Source organism: Danio rerio, chromosome 11 (genome assembly GCF_049306965.1).
Source record: "Danio rerio strain Tuebingen ecotype United States chromosome 11, GRCz12tu, whole genome shotgun sequence".
In the NCBI taxonomy this organism is placed as follows: domain Eukaryota; kingdom Metazoa; phylum Chordata; class Actinopteri; order Cypriniformes; family Danionidae; genus Danio; species Danio rerio.
In genome coordinates, this window is record NC_133186.1 from 10278171 (window position 1) to 10302500 (window position 24330).

At 35.2% G+C, this 24330-nt stretch overlaps 1 protein-coding gene across 30 annotated transcripts in view; it reads right to left on the reverse strand.

The window, feature by feature from the left end:
• The window catches only part of nlgn1 (neuroligin 1), a 771338-nt gene that overhangs the window by 371205 nt on the left and 375803 nt on the right, over nucleotides 1-24330 (reverse strand). For 23 of the 30 annotated variants that reach the window (XR_012386624.1, XR_012386625.1, XR_012386623.1 and 20 more), the window contains one exon: nucleotides 21528-22355. Coding sequence is in view for 26 of the 30 variants with exons in the window: in XM_068224073.2 (XP_068080174.1) it covers nucleotides 21528-22023 (496 nt within the window). In the remaining 4 variants the exon portion in view is untranslated. 30 annotated transcript variants of the gene reach the window in all.

Sequence of the window (24330 nt, forward strand, 5' to 3'; positions counted from 1 at the left end):
CAAAGTTCTAGCCGACAGGTGCGAACCTTTGACAAATAGTTACACTCTGAGGATCAGTGAAACTAATTATTTTATTAACTTCAAAAACAATAATCAAGACTTTGGGGAGTGCTTAGACAATTTAGTAAGCTATGATCCAAAACATAATTTCAAGTTAACTTTTGTGGATCAATTTTAATCTTCTGAACACTTGCCTTAACCTTAAAAAAAAAAAAAAAAGGTCTAATAACTGCTTAATAGGGTTGCATGGTTTACCGGTACTATGGTAGTATCGTGATACTACGGCTCAAAAAACTGGCAGTGCCACTATACTTTGTAAACGGTAGTATTGTCATTAACGGTCTATCTACAATACATAATGTTGCATGTAGAAAAGTCACTAAAATGCTCACACATTTGTGCAACAACACACCATTTATTTTTGTATAGTCTGTGGAGTCCTTTGTTGCTTGCAAAACTGTGTAGAATTTACACCTTTAGCCTATTGCACATTTTTTGACGCTTCTGTTCAAACCTACATCTGAATCAGTTCATTTCTGTTCCTGTCAATATGACTTAGTAGCTACAACAACCTCAACAATCTCTTAAAAAGAACGACTCACAAAGTGAAATTCCGAATTATTTTCTAACAATAAATAAAAAACAGGAAACATCGAAACAATTTTTGGTCACTTCATATAGCCAAATTTTGTTGGAAAAGCTCTTTTTTGTTATAAATTGCATTCGCTATAATTTGTATCTTTATTTTAATTATTTTTTTTGTTTGTCAGATATCTACAAAATAAACAAAAATAAATACTGCATTTTAGGTGAAGTGATGTGCAAACATTTTTTTTTTCAAAAATAAGGGAATTATGAGTTTAATTCAAGCTGACTGGAGATTGGAAAACGCCGGTGCAGCATGTCATGTCCAATGTAAAGTTATCATAATGCGCAATTATATTTCCATAATAGTATACAAGGATATAGTATATAAGTAATCAATTCAGCCTATTAGAATACATTTAAACTAGTATTGCTATAATTCTCACAATAATCCGTATGGCATTAAAATGTAGTTTTATGAGAAAAGCACTGCAATTTTAATGCTGGGAAAATTAATGCATATATCGCATCAATTCATGCAGACAATTATTTTACTGCACATCAATGCTGTAGTTTTTAGTTTAGAAAATTTGATGAAAAATGAAACTTCGTTATTCACTAGCTTTAAATACAGGTCACAAGAGACCAATGAGAGCATTTGAGGAGGGCCTGAGACTTCCACCGCTGCTAAAGCTCTCACATGAACCAGTCCTTATGGTACAATAACATGGATAAATGTAGCAAACTCTTTAACAGGCATTTCTGGTAAACAGTGAAGAAGTCAAAACCATAGCTATATGTCACTACTGCAAAGCAGAATAGTCTAAATCTGGCAAGTGAAAGTACAGTATTACTTGTATTACTACAGTATTACACCGTTGCATGAAATACACTGTTGATGTCAAAAAAATCATGCACCCAAACAGTGAATGAGGTAACACAAACATTAAGCTTATGCAGACTCCTTTGGAGAGTTCATTCACATTTTTAGATGATCACTAATCTTGTGGGTCTTAGCAACTGGCTTGGTGGACTTGGTGAGCTTGTTTCCTGATAAAATTAAAGTTTTTTTATTTATTTATTTATTTTTTCTAACCTGTTACAAAATACATTTCTGAATGCTAACTTGGTGTTCTTTGCAAGTGTCTTTTTATAATGTTATGATCAAGCCTCTGAAATCTGAGCATAACTTAATTTCTATTACAAATTAGGTAACTTTTTGTATACTGGCAGTGGCAAATATATTTTGTTGTAAGTTTAATTTGATAACACCATTTAACTTGAAATTTAAAATATTTCAACTGCTGAAATGTTATGGGAATATGTTTTTTGTTGTTCATACGCTTACTCGATACTTTTAAAATAAAGGTGCTCAATGCACTTCTTTTAAGATCATTATTGATTTTTGTGCATAATGCAATTAATCATGATAAAAAATAATAATAATAAATAATAATAATAATAATCGTTGCCCAGCACTAATAAATGCATCATATTACATCATACAATTACTGATCTTCTGATTACTGAACTTCACAGACCATGGAAGGTTTTGTGGGATGAAAAGTGTTAACATGTTTGTCAATTCTAGTTCACTCTGATTTGTTTAGCTATGTTCCAAAATCTAGTTCCAAAGTTCTAGTTTACCAAAAAGGAGAGTTTACTACCTCTTCTGTTTAGTTACACTTCTGAGGATGAGTAAGACTAATTATCAACCTTAACTTAAAGCCAACAATGAAAGGTCAATATGTACGGAAGAAGCCTAAATATTCAATAATTTTAATTCACACTTCATTTGTTAGGTCATATTTCAAAAACTTGTTCCAAAGCTCTAGTTGACTGAGGGTGAGGGGACCTAATCAGGTTAGTTACACTTCTGAAGATCAGTGAAACTAATTACTGGCCTTAACTTCAAAGCCAATAATGAAAAATCTAGGGAGTGGAAAGTGCTTAGATATTCATCATTTCCAATTCAGGCTTTAATTGTTCCAAAATACGTACCCTAACTAAGTAAACTTGCACATTTGAATGACTAAGCTTAACTTCAAAACCCACAATGAACGATTTTTGGGTATAGGAAGTATTTAGATTAGTTTTAATTCCTATTTACAGAATTTGTTTAGCTATGTACCAAAATCTGGTTCCAAAGTTTTAGTAGACAGGCCTGTTCCGAGTGCAGGCCTATTCCGACTATTTACACTTCCGAGGATTGGTGAAACTAATTATTGGCCTTAAATTAAAAGTCAGTAATGACAAATCTGGGGTGTGGAAAGTGCTAGGATATTCATTAGTTCCAATTCAGACTTTATTTGTTTAAATATGTCCAAAATTCTGGCACGGACAATTACTGGCCTTAACTTCAAGACCAATAATATAAAGGTTTTGGGGTGTGGAGTGTGTTTAAATATTGGTAATTGCATGTGTGTCTTGTATTCCAAAATCTCATCTAATCTAGAGCTGATTTGATCAGTGTGATCTATTTGAACAACATCTAATTCATTAAAACAAACATTTCAAAGTAATATGTTATGCCTTCGGTATTGAGGTTATTTAAACTAGACTCACAACAGATTCCAATGGAGTGTCGTATTAGCATGTTGCTAAGCTAACAACATAATATACAGTTGAAGTCAGAATTATTGGCCCTCTGATTAGTTTGCCGCCCTGCTTATTTTTTCCCCAAATTTCTGTTTAACGAAGAGAAGATTTTTTTTAACAAATTTGTATTCATAATGGTTTTAATAACTCATTTCTAATAACTGATTTATTTTATCTTTGCCATGATGACAGTAAATAATATTTTACTAGAATTTTTTTCAAGACACTTCTATCCAGCTTAAAGTGAAATTTAAAGGCTTAACTAGGTTAATCATGTTAACTAGGCAGGTTAGGGTAATTAGGCAAGTTATTATATAATAATGGTTTGTTCTGGAGACTATCGAATAAAAATATAACTTAAAGGGGATAATAATTTTGACCTTAATATGAGTTTTAAAAAATTAAAACCTATTTATTCTAGCCGAAATAAAACTAATAAGAGTTTCTCCAGAAGATAAAATATTATCAGACATACTGTGAAAATGTCCTTGCTCTGTTTAACATCATTTAAGCAATTTTAGCATGTTCTCTCATTGTTGGCGTGGGTTTCCTCTCTGTGCTCCGGTTTACCCCCACAGTCCAAAGACATGTGCTATAGATGAATTGGGTAAACAAAATGGTCTGTAATGTATGAGTGCATGGGTGTTTCCCCTACTGGGATGAAGCCTAAAGGGCATCCGCTGCGTAAAACATATGCCTGATTAGTTGGTGGTTTATTCCGCTGTGGTGACCCCTTTATAAATAAGGGACTAAGCCAAACATGCAGTTATATAGTACACAGTTTCCTTCCAAAAAGATGATGTCTATGCTTATGATACGAGTTCAATGAAGCGCGTTAAGTGTATTAAGTGTTAGTGTTGATATCTGGTGATGTTTTGGTAGTCAAGTAGTCAAGTATGCATAAAGACTAAACAAATGATGATTAAAAAATAAATATATAAACAACTAAAAAAATAATAATAAATATCTGAATAAAAAAAATAATAATAAAAAATAATAATAATTAAATAAATAGATAAATAAATAGAGTTATTGTAGTTTACACAGAGAAAACATCATCAAAAAATTTCAAAGATTGCAATTTCAGGCACCCAAAACACTGTTATTGTGTAAATAAATGGCCAAAACACACACACATACGCACAAGTTTTCAGTTGTGTAAATGCCTCCTTACAAAACAGCATAACCCAGCATACATTCTGGAATATACCTAACTAAGAATCGCATGTGGTTGGCAGCTCTCTCTCTCTCACTCACTCACTCACTCACTCACTCACTCACTCACTCACTCACTCACTCACTCACTCACTCACTCACTCACGCACGCACGCACGCATGCACGCACACACACTTGTTATTCGAAAGTCATTCTTTTCTGCATGCATTTGATTTAATTACAGTATAACACTGCCCTGTTCATTGACCTCAAGCTGCTAACTCTCACAATCCGTGTAGGCTGGTGTCAATTAATAAAACCATTGTTGTGAAACTTTAGATCCGGCATTCAAGACGAGCACAAATCTAACAAAGCGCCTGCACAGTACAAACAATTTCCAATATCACATTTGGAAACGCTGACTGCATACTTTCATATAACACAATAGCGTTCCATTACCTCCCGCCAAAAGGCCTTTATCATCAATAGCCGTTAACAATAACTCGTTTTTCGAGAAAGTGCTGCAGATAACAAAGAATGAAGCAACCTAGATATCCTTTTGAACATGTCTAAACGGTAAACCAGTTAAAAAACACATAAAATGTCATTGCTTCAAAGCAGTATTCAAGCGATTTGCTTGAGCATTCAGTGAACACCAGGCTCTAGGTCAAACGCTAGGCTCTCATTGTCACTTCAAGGTGAACGAAGCGTTTAGACAATCTCCCCTGCACACTCGCCATCTGCGACAGTCTGTCCCTTCACTTCCTCTCAGCTTTTTTTTTTTTCTCTCTGCAAGGTTCAGTAGTTGTCATCTACGTTATGAGAAAACGCTTTGAGCTGATCTGGGAACAGGGCCAGGTGCCACACGCCAGTCTGTTTCCTCTAATACGCTCCATTTTAGCATAAACTGTAATTAAAGCAACTTGGCACTACACTTAGCTCAGGAATTTTACAGTTCAGACCAACGGCTTCAAGAACATTCACTTGACATTTTTTTTTTTTTTTGGTATATAGTTTTTCCTTAAATAAGCAAGATTTTTGTGCCAAATTGTAAAGGACAGACTGACATTTTCTGGGGGTGGCTGGGAATTTAAGAAGCGCAGAATTAGGATGAGGGACGAGTCATAAATCAGCAAAAACAGCCAAGAACTAAATTATCCTAATCCTACTTTATCTGTTCATATGCACCCAGAAATAGTGAATCTACTGGAAGTCTAAATTTAGACAGTGCCAGGTTGGTACACAAAGGCATCTTAGCTCGGCCAATGGACGATAATTTGCTTTTACTGCCTTTGTTACATGCATATATTTGATTAGATTAATCCTGTTTAGGATGAAAAATCACCAATGATATACTTTTTTATAGCAATGAGTGTCTAAAGCCATGTATGGGATAAATAGAGTAAAAGGACAACTGTGAGAACAATAGTATGTTAGCAAATATTTAAGAAATGAACAATGTTAATGCTTCTGCTGCTTTCTTTAGCTTTCAAGGTTTGATCATTGTTTAAATCTATTTTAATAATAGTTTTCCTGATTGCTGTTCATAAATGAATAAAACCACATTTTGTTTTTTCACTGTAAAACAATAAAGGTTTGACAGGTTTTTTTTTTTTTATTTTTTTAATGTTTGCAGCAAAAAACTATACTAGACATGTCAGATAAGACTACTTTAGACAAATTGTCAGCAAATAATTCACCAGTACAAATGTATAAAATTATAGTTAAAAATATATAAATATAAACAAAAGCTAAATGTATTTTATAAGCATATGCTTATAATACTTGGTCTTTTGTAAAATACATATAAATATATAAATAAAAGTAATAAACAGTGCATGTGTTATTGGCTATAGTAGCTTGTTTAAGTTTTAGGGAAACTATAAAGCCTCCTTTCCACTGCATACGACAGACGACAAGCGACAGACCGGAAGTCCGTTCTGCGTGGAGTTTCGATTATCTCCGTATGTGGAAAATTCGGATTCGAATTGAGCTGCAGATCCATTTAAACATTTGAACTCCTGCGGCTAGACCGTATGCGACCGGCTGACCGGATGTAATGTTTCGTTTGTTGTCCAAGCAGGTCTGTGTGTGCGAGATGAGAAATACAATTTAAAAAAATTTTTTTTTTTTTTTATGATAAATTTAAATAGTCTTTGTTAAAAAAAAAAAAAAAAACATTTCTGATCATTAATGTAAGTAATAAAGTAATAAAAAATATATATGTTTTAAAATGTCTTTTTTTTTTGCAGTCTATGAGCTTCTAGTATTTATTCATTCATTCAATCACTGTGAACACACAGAGAATATAGGCTCTTGCTTTTCACTCTATTTCGGACACTGCGAGAACAAAGTTTGTAATTTTTTTATAATACATTCAAAATGTATTTTAAAGCATATATCTGTCAATTCTGTCAATCTATATCTGCATTTTAATTGAATCTGAAATCAGTACTGGCCAAGAAAATGTCAACTTTTGCATCTTTAGAATGCACAAATATCTAAATGATCTATAGTACTAATCATGGACTAATGCAACAATTTCACAGGGAAATAGATATCGTATTTGTAACATTGGCTGTTTCTCAATACGAGATCTTCAGCTGTCCTGTGTCCTCGTGTAACGTCATCATCAACTGCCAAAGTTCAGTTCCAATACTTAAGACCGCAAGAACGGAGGATGCGTGAAACTTCCCTAGTGTGTTCTTGATATTGAGGATGCACCGATGCAGACTTGAGCACCGAACTCACTCTTGATGTCCCAGAAGTCATTGCGACTGGAGGTGGGAAGCTCAGCATTTTATTTAGATTTATTACTAAATTCAGAGATATAACTTATTTACCTCACGAGCTTCCCTAAATGAAAAGATGAATATAAATATTACCATGGACATCCTAATTCAGGAATAAACACATTAAGGGTGTCTGTTTGATGAAATTCATATTAAAATCTGTTTTGTTTATATTGTGCAACAAATATTTATTGTTTTTATGCACAGTATTCATTTTGAAAAGGGGAAAAAGAACAAAAGGTTGTATGAATGCTGTAATGTTCAAATAACTTTACATTTAAAACCTGTGAAGGTCATGCGACCATCAGGAAGAATGCAGCATCTTATTTCTCACAGAACACATTCTCTGTCCTCGCGGTCTCCCGAGTTCGTTCTTCCGAGGACACCTGGCAAGATCGGTCTTCAAAAGAACGCAAGTTCGTTTTCTGCGTTTTTGGAATGTGTGTGATGCCAAAAATCAAAAGCAACTTTTGTTAGGAAGTTTAACAAAGTTAAACTTGGCTTTTATTGACATTTTCAATAGTTTGAAACAACATTCTATTGTATTTCTTATACAACATATTACTTCAAACTACAGAATGTACATGTGACATTGTTGTAGTTACATTTTTATCGTTAAAAACTGAAAGAAAAGCGATTAAGTTCACATATTGCAATTTAAAAAAAAAAAATTTTTAATGTAGTACTAATTAGCAATATATTTACTTACAACTTTTAAAAATAAATTTCTAGATAAACCCTTCTTTGGACTACCCTCTCTCTGTTCATTTTCATGATATTGTTTGATCTTATTTTAATTGTTGAACTTTAATAGATAGTGATCTTTGCTCATTTTATGTTATTCATCTTATTATTATGCAGCCGGCAGTACAGGTAAAGTTATTTAAATGTTACAGCGATTAAGACACTGGGATGAGAGACAAAAAAAAGTAAGTATAGTATGCTTGACGGTGCTAAAAAAGAACACTTCAGATTTCAGTGCATGTGTTTCTCATCTGCATAAAAGTCAAATTTTGTTGTTTTTCTAGGTGCTTAAATGGTCAAATACACACATAAATGGCAAAATGTCAGTCTTGGCAAGGACTAACGTAAACACTTGGTTATTTTTATTTTTTAAGTGAACAAACCATTTTGGGGAAACTTGCATATATAGGTCTATAGTAAATAACAGCAAGCTAGCATACACACTATCCTCTACATCTGCAACGGTAATCCAAGTTATATTTACTTGTCCTGTTGTCATTTGTTGTAACATACATGGCCTTTAAAAATTATTCATAGTGTGTTTACTGTAGTAGGATTGCTTAAAGGGATAGTTCACCCAAAAATGTACTCACTATTTACTCACCCTGAAGTGGTTCCAAACCTTTATGAGTTTCTTCTGTTAAACACACACATATAAAAATATGTTGAAGAAAGATAAAAATCTAAAACCACCGACTTCCATAGCAGAAAAAAGCACTATGATTGTCAATTGTTATAGGTTTCCAGCTTTCAAAATATCTTCTTTTGTGCTCAGAAGAAATTAAGTCTAAAAGGTTTGGCACAAGTGAAAAGAGAGTAAATGAGGACAGAATGTTCAATTTTTGATGAACAATCCTTTTAAATGCATTAGTTCATAAGAACAATGAACATTATACAGGATTTATTCAGCTTAGCTTATAATAAATGTCTTCATTTACAAATAAATAGCTATAATCAGAAGTTGTTTCAGTTAACATTGGTTGTTTCATGAAATATTATAAACAAGCAATGAAGAACTATATTTATTTATTAATTAACAATAGCAAAGGTTAATAAGGATTGCAAAATATTGCTCAATAGGCATTGATTACCAATTATTATAAAAAGCTAAATTCCCAAAACATTTCATTGTAATTACAATTAAGAAATGTAAAGAAAATATAAACATTCCAAAAATGTTTTAATAATATTTTTACTTATAATAAATCAAAATATAATCAAACTTGCAAATAATTTTTTAAAACATACAGTACAGAAATATCATAGAATAAATTGCTTGACTACAATCAAAACACATTATCTGGAAATTGCCATTTAAAGATATTAAATTAGCAGCATACTTATATATTATATTACATATATATAAAGTATCTTAATCTCTATTCCTTCACTGACTATGTTAACATGGACATCAATAATCTAAATATTTGCCTTAATCTGAGTAAGACAATAATTTAATCAGATTGTTTACATGAGTTGCTTTTTGAATGTTTCTTTTATGATTCAATTTGACATGTTATAGCACATAATTCGATTAATGTCATTGCGTTACCCGGCTATCCGCATTTTTCCGTATTTTCATGTAATTTCAGGTGTTTTATTTTTACTTTGTCGACTTTTAATGAAGTTTGGCACTTACACTTTCATTCAGGAACATTTCATTCATGCCCTGTAACAAACGAGATATTGGATGCAAGTATGAACTGCTGGTAGTGTTGTTTTAGTGGAATTTGATACCTTACCCCGTATAAGAAAAAAACAAAACAATGCAGGTGTCTGTGATCCTTCACTGACTCTTTAGATGCACAAAATAGTGTCAAACAGCCACGTATGTATACACTATCCTGTCATTAAATGCAGTGAAAATCCTACACAATGGTAAAAGTTTGATTCAGGCCCTGTTTACAGTAATATATTTTAGTTTTAAAACGGCATTTTAAAATGAAAATGATCCGCGTCCACACTGATGTTTCAACCAGCAATTCTGAAAAGCTCTCCTTCCACACTATACCACTGAAAACGCACATCACGTGACACCACACACTGTGGCATGCGCTGCAGATTATGCGCTTGTCTGAGCTCCAGGCAGTCAGCGGGTGCTTTGAGTACATCTACCCAGATGAGAGCTGCACACATCGGTTCATCTACTGCTGGATCTAATCTCATCTGACTTTGGTCATTCATTCATTCATTTTCTTTTCAGTTTAGTCTCTTTATTAATCTGGGGTTGCCACAGTGGAATGAACCGCCAACTTATCCAGCACATGCTTTACCCATCTCTTACAGCCACAACCCATCTCTGGGAAACATCCATACACACTTATTCACACTCATACACTATGGACAATTTAGCTTACCCAATTTACCTGTGCCACATGTCTTTGGACTGTGGGGGAAACCTGAGCACCTGGAGGAAACCCACGCGAACGCAGGGAGAACATGCAAACTCCACACAGAAATGCCAACTGACCCAGCTGAGGCTCGAACCAGTGACCTTCTTGCTGTGAGGCGACAGCACTACCTACCTTGCACTGCATCACCGCAAAGATAAGTTATTACATTAATTAATGTAACTACGTACACTGATTCTGCAAATTGGACTAATTGCTTGACTTAATTTCCTATAATATATAAACTTATTTTACGCTATACTTTTATAATGGCCATTATTGATTATTAAAACTGATATTCAGCAAAAGAGACGGAGTATGTTGCATATTTTTCAATAAAAATGAAAGGAGGCAGTAATCTTAAAGGGCTCAGTTTTGTTTTGTGAAGATGACGGTCGTACAGTATAAATATTTAGCTACACAACACCTCAACATTTCAGCTGTCTGTTAAGTTGCTAATATCAAGATCAAAAAAGGCAGTTCCTTATATCACGTTTTCATTTTATTGTTAAGAAAGTGAAACAATGTAGTTAACGTGATGTGAATAAGGTTATAAAGTACACTTATCCCTTTAAAGATTCACCCGAAGTGTCCTCGGAAGTTTGTTTTCCATCAAACTTGCAAAGTCTGAACTTACAAGGAGAGGATGCAAGACTGACGTTTGTGTAGGCTACTTATTATTGAGGGAAAAGCCCCAATCACATAGGCGAATGTCTGCTGCCACACCTCCGTTTTCAGATGTCTCCGTTTTCCCCCATCCACACAAACACGGAGTTGCAGAGTTTTAAAATGAAAACGGCCTCTTAAGTGTTTTCAAAAAGCTTTATTTTCGTCACTCGAAAACTCAGACGTAGTGTAGACAGAAGGAGTAACGGTAGCGAAATGTATGCGTTTTAAAATTAACACAGTAGTGTAAACGAGCACTAAGGTGTTTACATGTCTGTACTGCACTTGAATAATGCGACTAAAATCGGAATACTCCACATGTCTGATTTCTGTTTAGTTTGATTATGACCTTAATCAATCAGAGTATTGTCTTAATCGTGTTAAAATCGAATGATTGGTGTCCATGCAAACGTACTAACTGTTATTCTCTTCTAAATGTGAAAACAAGTTTTTAAAAAATGTGTACAGTCAGATGAAAGAAAAAATGGTTGGTCAGACTTTAAGACTGCAACACACTATTGATTTACTTTTGAAAACGATGCTGTAAAGCCTGTGAATAAGCATGTGTGAGGGGAACTGAATTGGTGATTAGGTTTGGATTTTGTCTGAAATAAAAGAAATGATCCAGCAGTCTATTGTTAGCTTTCATCAGTCATGTTGAAACGGGTTCCTCATTATTGATTCCAACTGAGACATCATCACCTACACAACATGGCCCTCGTGTCACACAGGAAGTTGATACAAAAGCACAGCGAGCAGAAAATTATACTGGAACAATGGTGGAAAGCATAACCTACAGTAATATTACTCTGTCCCACTCCTACACACACACATTCAATATTCAAATAGACTCTGAACGAACAGATTGGAGAGTCAGAACACTGGGACTGCGAGAGCAAGCTGATTAAAATGCAGGTTTAGTCAGAATAAGAATATATTTTTTGCCCGTGGCCACAAGTCACACTTTTTTAAAACATCATGTTTACTACAGATTACTTATTAGTAAATTGGTAATTGTTGTTTGATAAATTTCAGTTGATTTTTTGATGGGTCATAACAATCTATCAATCAGTCAAGACTTATATAATATTTTAATTCTCAATATTCTTTAAATTTATATTTTAGGTCCAATTTTAAATAAACTATTTTACTTTATCATAATACACTCACCGGCCACTTTATTAGGTACATCTGTCCAACTGCTCGTTAACGCAAATTTCTAATCACATGGCTGCAACTCAATACATTTAGGCATGTAGACATGGTCAAGATGATCTGCTGAAGTTCAAATGTAGCATCAGAATGGGGAAGAAAGATGATTTAAGTTACTTTGAACATGGCATGGTTGTTGGTGCCGTACAGGCTGAACTACTGGGATTTTCACACACAACAATCTCTAGGGTTTACAGACAATGTTCCGAAAAAGAGAAAGTATACAGTAGCCCCTTTCACACAGTGATACCGGTAAATATCTGGAAAATTTCCGGAACGACTTTACCAGTAAATTTAAAAAAGCGCTGTTCACACAGGCGACGACGTTACGGAAATTTTCCGGAAAAGAGCATTCACACATCCATTCCAAAATACTGGTAAATTCTGACATCATTCACCAGAAATGAGCTTTAAACGGCTGCGCTTGTATTTGTAAACATTTGACTAAACTACAAACTCTGTGGATGATCAATATTGTGAACAACTTTCGCAGGATCACTTTCGCATGTCGAGATGTTCATAATATGTGCGTGTGCAGGCTGTTTCACAGGCACACGCAAAGCTTGAAGGTAAACAAACAATGGTTTATCATTAGCATCTCATCGATGATTATTTACACAGTTGGCATTAAGAAGAACATATAAACGTGATCTGACTAACTTCTAGCAGCTAAATGTGTCTGGAAAAATATTCAAAGGCTTTTATTCTCACAAACCGCGCGGACGTAAATGCGTCTGACTGTTGTGATTGGCTAAAGCAGACGTCTCACGTCAGCATGTTCTAGACGTGCACTCGCTTATTACGGTAATCTTCCTTCTGCATTCACACAGCGCAGCATTCCGGCAAATTACCGGTAATGTTACAACTTCTCTTTACAGAAAATAGCCGGAACGAATTTACCGGTAGTTTCAAAAAGGACCTGTTCACACATACAACCTTTCCGGAAAATTGCCGGCAATTTTCCGGAAAGGTCTGTATGTGTGAAAGGGGCTAATGACCAGACAATAGAAGATTGGAAAAACGTTGCCTGGTCTGATGAGGCTTAATTTCTGCTGTGACATTTAGATGGTTGGGTCATAATTTGGCATCAACAACATGAAAGCATGGATCCATCCTGCCTTGTATTAACAGTTCAGGCTGGTTGTGATGATGTAATGGTGTGGGGGATATTTTCTTGACACACTTTGGGCCCATTAGCACTAATTGAGCATCGTGTCAACTCCACAGCCTACCAGAGTATTGTTGCTGACCATGTCCATCCTCTGATAACCACAGTGTACTCATCTACTGATGGCTACTTCCAGCAGGATAACACACCATGTCATAAAGCGCAAATCATGTTAGACTGGTTTCTTGAACATGACAATGAGTTCACTATACTCAAATGGCCTGCAAAGTCAACAGATACCAATCCAATAAAGCACCTTTGGGATGTGGTGGAAAGGGAGATTCGCATCATAAATGTGCAGCCGACAAATCTGCAGCAACGACATGATGCTATCATGTCAATATGGACCAAAATCTCTGAGGAATATTCCCAGTACCTTGTTGAACATATGAATACATGAAGGATTAAGGCAGTTCTGAAGGCAAAGAGGGTTTAGCCCGGTACTAGTAAGGTGTACCTTATAAAGCTGGTGAGAGTAAATGTAATGATTTAACTTATTTTAAAATGATCAATTAAATCTAATTATTAACTGGCTGTAAGTTGTATAATCATCTTAAACAAATACAAATACAACTTTCATTTAAAATAAATACTGCAAGACTGTTTTCACCATACTGTATAAGCAAGCAATTGAGTAATAATGAGTCAGTATTGAGGCCAATTTCATATTCAATAAAATAACGTGAATTAAGAATCACGTACCACATGTATTAAAATAAGGTCAAATGTACTAAAATAAGGTCAAATATACTAAAATAAGGGCGAATGTACTAAAATACGGGTAATATTTGTAATATTATTTGTATGTAATATCAATACGGTCATTTTTGTTTTTAAAATAAGATATCAATAAGGAAAAGAGGGTTTCTAATTTTCTCATTCTATCTTATATAAAAATCTTAGTTAAAATGCTATATAATTATTTATTAAACAACTATATAATAAAGTTTGATTAAGTTTTTAATCAAATAATCAATGTTCATTCATACAATCTTTTTTCGGCTCCGTCCATTTATTCATCAGGGGTTGCCACAATGGAATAAACCACCAACTAAGCCAGCATATGTTTCAATTTCCAATAGCGTGTCTTTGGACGAAACCAGAGCTCCCAGAGGAAACCCATGTGAACACAGGGAGAACATGCAAAGTCCACACAAAATTGGCAACTGAGTCCAGACTCAGACCAGCGACCTTCTTGTGGTTAGGTGACAGTGCTAATCCCTGAACGACTGTGTCGGGCCCAAATAATCAATATAAAAATATAAAATACAAGATTTAATTAACCCATTAGAACTACAATAAACTATTTTAATTAAAACTGATTGTCATATTTATGATATTGTAAATACAAAACCTACTTAATTGTCCCTAAAAACAAGTACAGCATTAGAAAATAAGGTATGTCCAACAACAAAAGACGACAAATTGGAATCCTTGTCTAAAATCCTCACTTCCAAAAACACTACTTCCTCCCCCCCCCAGGGCTTCAACACACCAAAACTATGTATAAAACAAACAACGTTACTCTAAAAGACTTTCAGACCCACATTATTACCAAAACTCAACACTTCTCCCAACAGACTGACTTTTTCAAAACACCGCATATCCCGCAGAGAGAAATTTGATTCGAGTCACAGCAAGTTACAGCGAAGCCTGGGTTATTCTGATCACCCCATGTATGCATGTACGCTTCCAATCTGATTTCCTTTGAGACTTGGACAACTCTGAACCAGAGGAATCCTGTTGCTCTGTCACACCGCGGCTCTCTTTCCACCTACGCTTCACCACATCCACCGCGAGCCTCCAAAAAACAAGTGTGACAAACCTCTTACTTCCAGACACAAACTCTGCCTCGCTTCCCCACACCTCGAACTCTACGCCCTGCCAAGATGATCAAGTTTCTCCCTGAGTTTCTGCGAGCACCACCCACCGGCCTCAATACAAACATACTGTCTACGCTCGTAGCTAACGCTGGCTCCTGCGCGCGACGTTCATCCAGCCACGACGGAGCGAATTTCAGCTCTGGTTTTACAGAGCATCTCAAGGGAGGGTGCAGAGAGGCGGCAGAAACTGAGAGGGAACAAAAAAAAAAAGGAAAAATATGAAGAGCAAAGGAGTGGGGCTGCGAATCCATTCCTGTCTTAGCGTGCAGCAAGCATTGCGCATCCCTCAGGACTGCCATCATCAAATCTGGGGCAGGAAGAGAATGTGAAAGCTCACTGATGGCTACTCAAATTTTTGTTGTGATGCAGCTAAATTGTATTGGATGTCATGCTTAAAATGGAAAAATAAAAATAGCATTATTAAATGTCATCAACAGGAGCCGTTTTTACAAGATGTTGATTAGTTTTAATTATTATAAGACTGTCTGGAATACTCAATTCTGATTGGCCAGTTGTAACATTCCAAGATTTGTTATTCTGATATAACAATCAGCGTGATAGAGAATCATCCGGTTACTTCTAATAACCCTGACTGTCAGTGAATACGTCAAAGTCTCCTCAACGTGGTTATAGTTCTCACAATGCAAGTATCGTGATAATACATCTGGTCCAATTGGGTTGGGGGGTTCCCTCATCCAAAACTACATGAGTGACATATCTTGTGTGTTCTATAGTCTTTGCAATACTTTCCTATCCATATACTTAAATCCACATTCAGATTTGCTTGTCTGTCATGATATTGATTGTTTGGCACCATCTTGTGACCGAATAATGCTCATTTCTATCAGCTTTGTGTTTAATTCTAAATACTAAACTATTAGGGCTCAGAACAATGTTTTATGTCAAATTTTATGAAAGGCCTTTTTTCAAGGTTTTTTGAAATATTTGTGTCTGTTTGGTCAATAGCAACATTCCAAATTTAAGTTTTGTCAGTTTAGTGGTGTACAAAATGCACCCTCATTGGGGGGAAGGGAAATCATACTGAATTGTATGAATGTGATCGTATGAATGCATATGAATTAGCCACTAAATCGAAGAGTAAAGAATTGTCGTTGACCTACATAAAAACCGCTAAAACTAATACAATATAAATGTATTTTTATGCTTAGTATTCAAGCCGCTCTCCTTGAATGTAACGAGTAGATTAGTGTAGGCTGCATTAATCCATTTGGAATTTATTTTCTCTCTGTAAGCTTTGTTCATTTAAAGAGCTAAGAGTGGAAAGAGTTAATTGTAACATCTCAGATCAATGTTGCGTGTCTAATTTTTTAGTTGTGTAGCGAGCAGCAGCTGCATAATAAGTGGAATGATGTACATCTAATCATTTCTTTTCTCATAAAACCAAACAGTTGGGCTTTGACAACAACTGGCTAGATGTGTATATATATATATATATATATATATATATATATATATATATATATATATATATATATATATATATATATATATATACGCACGCACGCACGCACGCACGCACGCATGCATGCACACAGTTGAAGTCAGAATTACTAGCCCCTCTGTTTAATTTTCACCCAATTTCTGTTTAAGAGAGAGAACATTTCTACACAGAATAGTTTTATTTCTAATAAATGGTTTATTTTATCTTTGCCATGATGACAGTGAATACTATTTTACTAGATATTTTTCAAGCCACCTCTATAACTAGGCAGGTTAGGGTAATTAGGCTAGTTATTGGATAAACATGGGTTTGTTCTGTAGACAGTCAAACAGAAAATTTGTTTAAAGGGGCCAATAATTTTAACCTTAAAATGGTTCATAAAAAAATAAAAACTGTTTTTATTCAAGCTGAAATAAAGCAAATAAGACTTTCTCCAGAAGAGAAAATCTTTTCAGACATACTGTAAAAATGTCCTTGCTCTGTTAAACATAATTTGGGAAATAATAAAAAAAAACCTTAAAAAAAAAAAAAAAAAAAAAAAACTAAAAAAAAAAATATATATATATTAAAAAAGTGTATATGTATAATGTATATGTATCAATAAATGCTCTAGGTAGTATGTGAACTGCTTTAAATGAGACTACAAATGAGGTCTTGGTTGTTCAGTTAATAACCAAGTATTTGTTCGAAAACAAATACATTACAATCATGATTGTTTTGTTCACAATATAAATCATAATTAGTTTAATAATTTTGTGAAAAATGTTGCATTTATTAAACAAAAAAAAAATAAAGACAGCATTTATTCAAATCATAGCCTCACAAACTCAGATCTTTTTGGCCTCAAATAAAAATCTACATTTTATAAATCATAAAGTGCAATTTTAAGTATCTTATCTGTCAACATGTTGCTAAATGCAGAGCGTGTGCAACAAATTGACTCTGTGCTTTATATTAAAAAATATATTAAAAAAAAATAAAAAATCTGGTTGCAGTTCACTTGACGGTCACCGGTGTCACTAATAACAGAGGTTGTGAATTTTACATAGAGACTCTTTGTGTAAGATCATTGTAAGCGTTCATCAACAGAGAAATGTGCTAAAAATAAACACGTTTCAAGTTAATGTTGAATCAATATTTAATCCTAATGGCAGCTAAATTGTTAATGAAATACTCTTAAATGAACACTGAATCGTTGACTAGATCTGTACGAAAAGTAATGTCGAAGCATTGTCAGAATATTAACACTAGCAATTCAGACTGACCTATGAGCAAACAAAAATCATCAAGTAAACAACGTCTGCAAACTCTCCTTGAGAGTAACATGCTTGAATCAATAAGTCAGTTGTGTACTTTCACATCATTTTAGAGTTTTATACACCAAGGTGCTGCTAAAAACCATTTAAAAGCCACTCTCATCAATCAGAAGCATAAGCGTAATTAGGCTTTCAAAATCATTTCCATTAAAAGAATTAAAGGTAGACGTGTACATTTCAAATCCAATTAAATGTGAACTCGGGTTACAAAAACGAAATTTCATCCGCTCATTTCCGCTCATTAGAAAACACAAAGCATATATTTTCCAAAGCAGCATGGGGTAAGCCTACGTGAAAATGAAATTTGCTCACATAAAAACAATTATTTCACAATCTAAGCATGTGATGGATGTACCGTAAATAGCACATGATCCACTAGATATGAATCAAGTGTGATATTCATAGCTAAAGAGAAGGGCTTTTACATAATTCATCCAGAAATTCTCACTGCGAGCAAATTCCTCTTGCGCCTCTCATATCCCCTCCATCTAAGGTTATAATTTTATCTAGAATATCCCTATTATCTTTTTTGCTGGCATGAGAGACAACTGTTCTTTGCCATTCATAGAATCCCACAGTTGCAATGATGATGAGCCTTGTTATACAGCATGCTGACATTATAAGTTCAACTGCAAACACTGAAAATGTCACAAAAAGCAAGATGTTCAAAACATTTTCTAAACATGTATGGTATACCCATAGAAAGATGCTATCTGTTACCTCACTGGCCTTCACCAAGTATGATCTGGGCAAAGTGCGAACTCTCAAATAATTTTTAACTCTCAAGTAATTTTTAGTGGCTTGTTGGTGTTTTATTTATTTTTTATGAGTTGCTTTGAGATTTAAGTTGCATTAACACAGTTGAATTAATTCGAGCCAGCAAGTGACCAATGAAAGTCCAATTTGAATGAAAAAAATATATTGGTTATAAAAATGTCAGTTACCGTTTCAATATTTGAATGGACTGCTTAATCAGAGATGGCCAAACTAGGGCCCGAGGGCCAAAATTGGCCCTTTGTAACTTTTTATTTTGCTCACTGTCCCATCTGAGTTTTTTTTTTTTTTTTTGAATGGATAGAATGGAACACTCAAATTTTAACTATTAGTATTTTTATTTATTTATTTATTTATTGGAAAATAGGCTCATTTCACAACTTCTTTAGAGTTGATGGTTGAGGCAGGAGCACTTTTAGCTTAGCTTAGCACAGACAACTAAATCGGATTAGACCATTAGCATCTCGCTTAAAAATGACCAAAGAGTTTTGAGAATTTTCCTATTTAATCAGAATGAGAACGAGCTTTATTGCCAGGTATGTTCACACATATGAGGAATTTGTTTTCGCGACAGAAGCTTCTTTAGTGCAATAGAATGATAGACAAGACAAAAAAAACATAATAAAAATATAATAAATATATATAAAAATAGAAGTAAAACGTGAATGCAAATATACAAATGGACAAGCTATGTACAGGTATATTGCTTTATACAATGTTATATGTGCAGCTGTTATGTGCAAATTGGCATGTAAAGGATTGTTGTTAAATAAACAAGTGTATATGTGTAAAAAGTAGTGATGTTTGTTTCACAATCACTATCATCAAGTGTTTATGAGATGGATTGCCTGAGGGAAGAAACTTTCTGTGTTTGGCTGACTCTAAATACAGGCTTAGTCGGGCTTAAATACTGACACTTCTCGTTACATACTGTAGTGTACTAGGACCAACAGAAGATTGATATTTTGTAAGTCGATAGGTCTAGGAACTATACTCTCATTCCGGAGCAATAATCAAGAAACTCTACAGTAATATGGCAGCAGCAGGCACAATGATATTACATGTGTGCCTTGCAAGCATGATGACATTTGTGAGAGACAATTTATCAACATCTGATGCAGATCCTAAACCATATCTACTTGAATCAGAATACATGGAAGTTCGCCAACTTTTATGCACTGCATATTATTATTACACTTGCTGCAGACATGTATATACAGTAGTTGAGAGTAAAGAGTATCAAATTGTAAATATAGTTCCTATTAATATCTTTATAAGAGCAACTGTTAATTTCCTATTGGCCTTAGTACATGATGTAACTACAGAACTAAAAAAAAAAGTCAAGCTTTAAAAACCTTTGGTCAGTTGTGAGCGAGCTGCTAATAGTCTAATGAATCTAATTCAATGAAATATGCTAAGACAAGCTCCAAGTATTCCCACCAAATCTGGAGATTGGCTCTTTAACTCAACTGTTTAACTCAAGTTGAGTATTTATTTTTGAAAACTGAAGTGTTCCTTTAAGGGTAAGCAAGTTTGGTTCTAAAGAGCTACTGTCTGAACGCCAGATCAACACTCTGCAAGACTATCGCTGCCTAGGACCGAACTTGCTTACCCTTGCCCTGGTCAAAGGTTATTACTGTCTTCTAAAATAAGGTAAGGGTCGCTAAATGATGATCATTTTAACTTTGTGTTGAGCTATACCTTTAAACACTGCATGGCTAACTGTAGGCATACGTTTTTGGGAGTAGATTTGTTTTATTTCGCAATATCGAGATTGGACAATGTTCCCCAGCAGGAACGTTTTATGATTGTTCTTGTCGCCAGAGAGGTCGTATTAACGGGATACTTTATATAAGGTGAGCTGTCGCCAAACTCGATGGGCTGAGGTAAGGCATGCCAGGGTTGGGAAGCTAGAGACATTATCTTGATGAAGCTGTGATCAATATAGCCAGTGTAAGCCAATGAAATCCAGATAGCATCTCTTTTAATTGAGATTAGACTCTGCAAGTTCAACGTGTGCCCATCTGATTTAAGAGACGGCTCGGTCTCCCCTGTTAACTCTTCGTGGTGGGAATCAATTATGGCTTTTTCTCTTGACCTCAGGGAGCTGAGATCTGGACAGTGTTGCAGAATGAGGAGGGGGAGATCTTTGCCTGTTCTCTTTTGGGTTTTATGTCGGTGGATACATACCTCCTTTTCTACATATTTTCTTGCCGGGTTTTCTGGCACATTCCTTGGATATTCTTTTTACTGCAAAATGAATAGAAGACTAAAAAATAACATGGGAGTCCATTATGGACATTAGGAGCATGCAACAGCATAACTAGACTGTAAAAGGAAGCGAAGAGTTTATCAAGAAAGAAAAAAACAAACCAAAAAACAAGTTCTCGGACTTAAATCATTATGATAAGTACTGTACAAAACAATTCCCCCACATTTGGCTTTTGAAAATTATTTGAAAACTATTTGCTTTCGAAAATCATTGTGTCTGTATGATAAGTATAGGGTGGGGAAAGAAAACCGACCACCTAAAATGGACGTGCTGCAGCACACAGAAAAATTTGCATGTGCAGGGGATGGTGGGAAGGTTAGGACACACATACAGCCTCACTCACACACCCACTCACACATTAAGCAGCGGCATGCATTGGGCATGCAGAGATCATGCTTTTTTTTTTTTTCTTTTATCCCCCGCTGCACTCACTACACTCTGCATGAAGGAAACTGACACAGTGAGATGACAAAGGCAGGTCTGTCCATCCTGCCCGCACATTTACTCACCATCCTCCGTTGGCACGTATATGTTTAAGAATAAGCAGTCCTCACTCTGGTCCTGTACGTAAGATGACACCACTTCAATACTGTTGGTGAACCAAACCGGCAGCATAACGTCCGGTAGCCTGCCCTCCAGCAGGGTTTGTGGACAAACAGGGGCAAACTGAGTTGCGTTGCGGATTTCTGACCACGAAATAGGGGGTTCAGGTGGCTGGAAGCGCCTTTCGCCTGTTGGAGGTGCTGCGTAGGGAACCCCCAGGAACTGAATAACAGGCCCCAAGATCTCATTATTGAGTTCTTTTTTGAATCCCCGCACTTTTCCGTAAGTGGTAGTGACAATGGGGTCCGTTTCATCCAGTTTTTCCGAAGCGGCCAGCTGGGCATGCAGGGCCAAGCCTACTATCCAACACAAGAATGGCAGATCCAGGCTAGCACTGAGGCCTAGCCTCGGACACATGGCCTTCCAGATGCTGCTCAGGCGGTTTGGTTGTTGGAAGGGCATGGTTTAATCCTCTTCACGCTAGTCCCGCTAACAGCAGCGGCGGTAGTTTAGATCCACTCGCACAAAAGAAAGCAATCAAACCCAAGATGTCAGACGTTCCAAGAGTGAAGCTGTCAAAAATCTCAAAGCCTCTTTGCATGGCAAGTATTCCCACATGGATTGAAATACAGATCCAAGTAACATCTTCATCAGGAAGCCAGCTATTCGTCAGGTCCCATCCTATTGACAGTGTAGATTTCCATCCTGGCTACGTGCGGGGCAGGGGTGGGGGAGGCATTTGTGGCAGGTCGTCCGCAGATAAATCAAGTCCGGTGCAGTGGTTGGTCTATATCCTGCAGGAAATCAAGCAAACAAAAAGAAAAGTTAGCGACGAGGCATACTGGACAACAGTGCTGTCTTGGTGTCTATGATCTTAATGTGCCTGCTAGCAAGCCAGGATGTGCTAGGATCACAGCTCACCAGCATGACACAGCATCTATCATGCAGACCCATGCAGTCAAGTTAACCCGGTGAGATCAGTCCAGGCTGAGACCTGGAGTGCACAATTGCAGCACTGTGATTAGGTCAATCAGTGTGCCTGCGATCAAATGCTAAAATCAAATCTGCTTTCTGGATTTGGCAGGCACCAAGCTAGAGACAGACACACTCAAGGCTTTGTCATATTTCACAACCTATTTCAATCACATACTGTGGTGTTTATTGAAGGTTTCAGACATTATAATACACACAAACAACATAACATAACAATTATTTAAATAAATTTAAAATAATATGAATGCATTTATTAAAAATATATATATTTTAAATGTTTATTAAAATTGAAGTGAAATAAAATTAAAACAAACTAGTGAATAAAAAAAACATCAGTAACTACCTTCAAGCATATTTTGATGATCACATCTGATAAACACAGAATGTTTAGTGTATCCTTTATTTCATTATTCCTTAAGGCCATATTTTTCTATTTTTAAGAGTATGGGCACTATACACGATATAGCTGCAAAGTCTAATGTGCATGGTGCAAAAGCATTAGCAAGAGTATCCTAATCCACTTTTGCTATTATAAGGACGAAAAAACACGTTCTGTGTCCGGCGCATGGTCTAACAGGGTTCTGCTTATTCTCCTAATGAGTTATGGGTGTGTTTTGAATATAGCATGCATTAAAGCAATCAGAGTCTCATCTCCCATTCCCTTTAAGAGTCAGTTGCGTCGCGCCATGGGGCATATTTACGGACTTTGTAAGTTAAACGCTTTACCAGCGAGAAAACAGTTTAACAGACTGTCTGCAGAGCGAGGATAAAGAATGAGCCTCCTCCATTCAGCCTCTTTACTTTCTCTTTTTCTTTACTTTTATTCTTTACTCATTTACTTTCGTGGAGAAGGAAACTTAATCCAAGTGAAGACATATATTAGCCTAAATATTTAATTTGCCTTAAGCGCAAAAATTTGTTTCTAAATTTTTTCTAAATTCAGTTCTCATTTCCAGCAAACGAATAAATGACCAATAATAACAAAGTGAGGTAAAAAAAAAAGTTATATCCAAACACGTCTTATTCTTATGCCCCATATTGATGCATACGTCTCCAAAACCAGACAGGTGGACAAATCTAAACTTGTTTTTTTTTTATTTAAAACAATTATAAATATGCATATAATAAATAACACTAATAATAATAATATTAATAATAATAACAACATTATACAAATGTAAATTGTCATAATAAACTGAATAGGCACCCCGAGATGAGGCATGGAGGTAGTGCTTTATTTATTTATGTAGTAAATAATATATATATTTTAAAAACTTCTTAACAATTAAATTCCTTTATTTATTTATTTTTTCATATGCAAACATATTTGTGTATTTACTTGTGTATTGCTGTACATCCTGTGAATATTATGTAAAGTATATGAACCCACATAGGCGCATAACCAGGGCTGAAGTGGGACTCTTTTTCAGCCCTGTAGTTTCAAGCCGGCCCACCTCAGTTCACGACTATTAAAATAACGTTGTTTCCAATTAAGTTTCTAATGACATTGTCACATCTTTTTCAAGGACCCAGCTGCTTTAGAACTTCAATTGTTTTTCATAAATATGAGAACTTTAAAGGGTAGCTAAATCTCCAACACTATTCTTCAAAACACCACAATGTCCTTTCCAGCGATATCTGAATATATATTCTGTGCAAAATTCTTTATAGATATCCAGTCCTTTGTCAAACAAACAATAAAAATAAAATATGTACACCTATATAATAACCCAAACAGTATTATATGTCTTAAAAAAATAATATATATATATATAT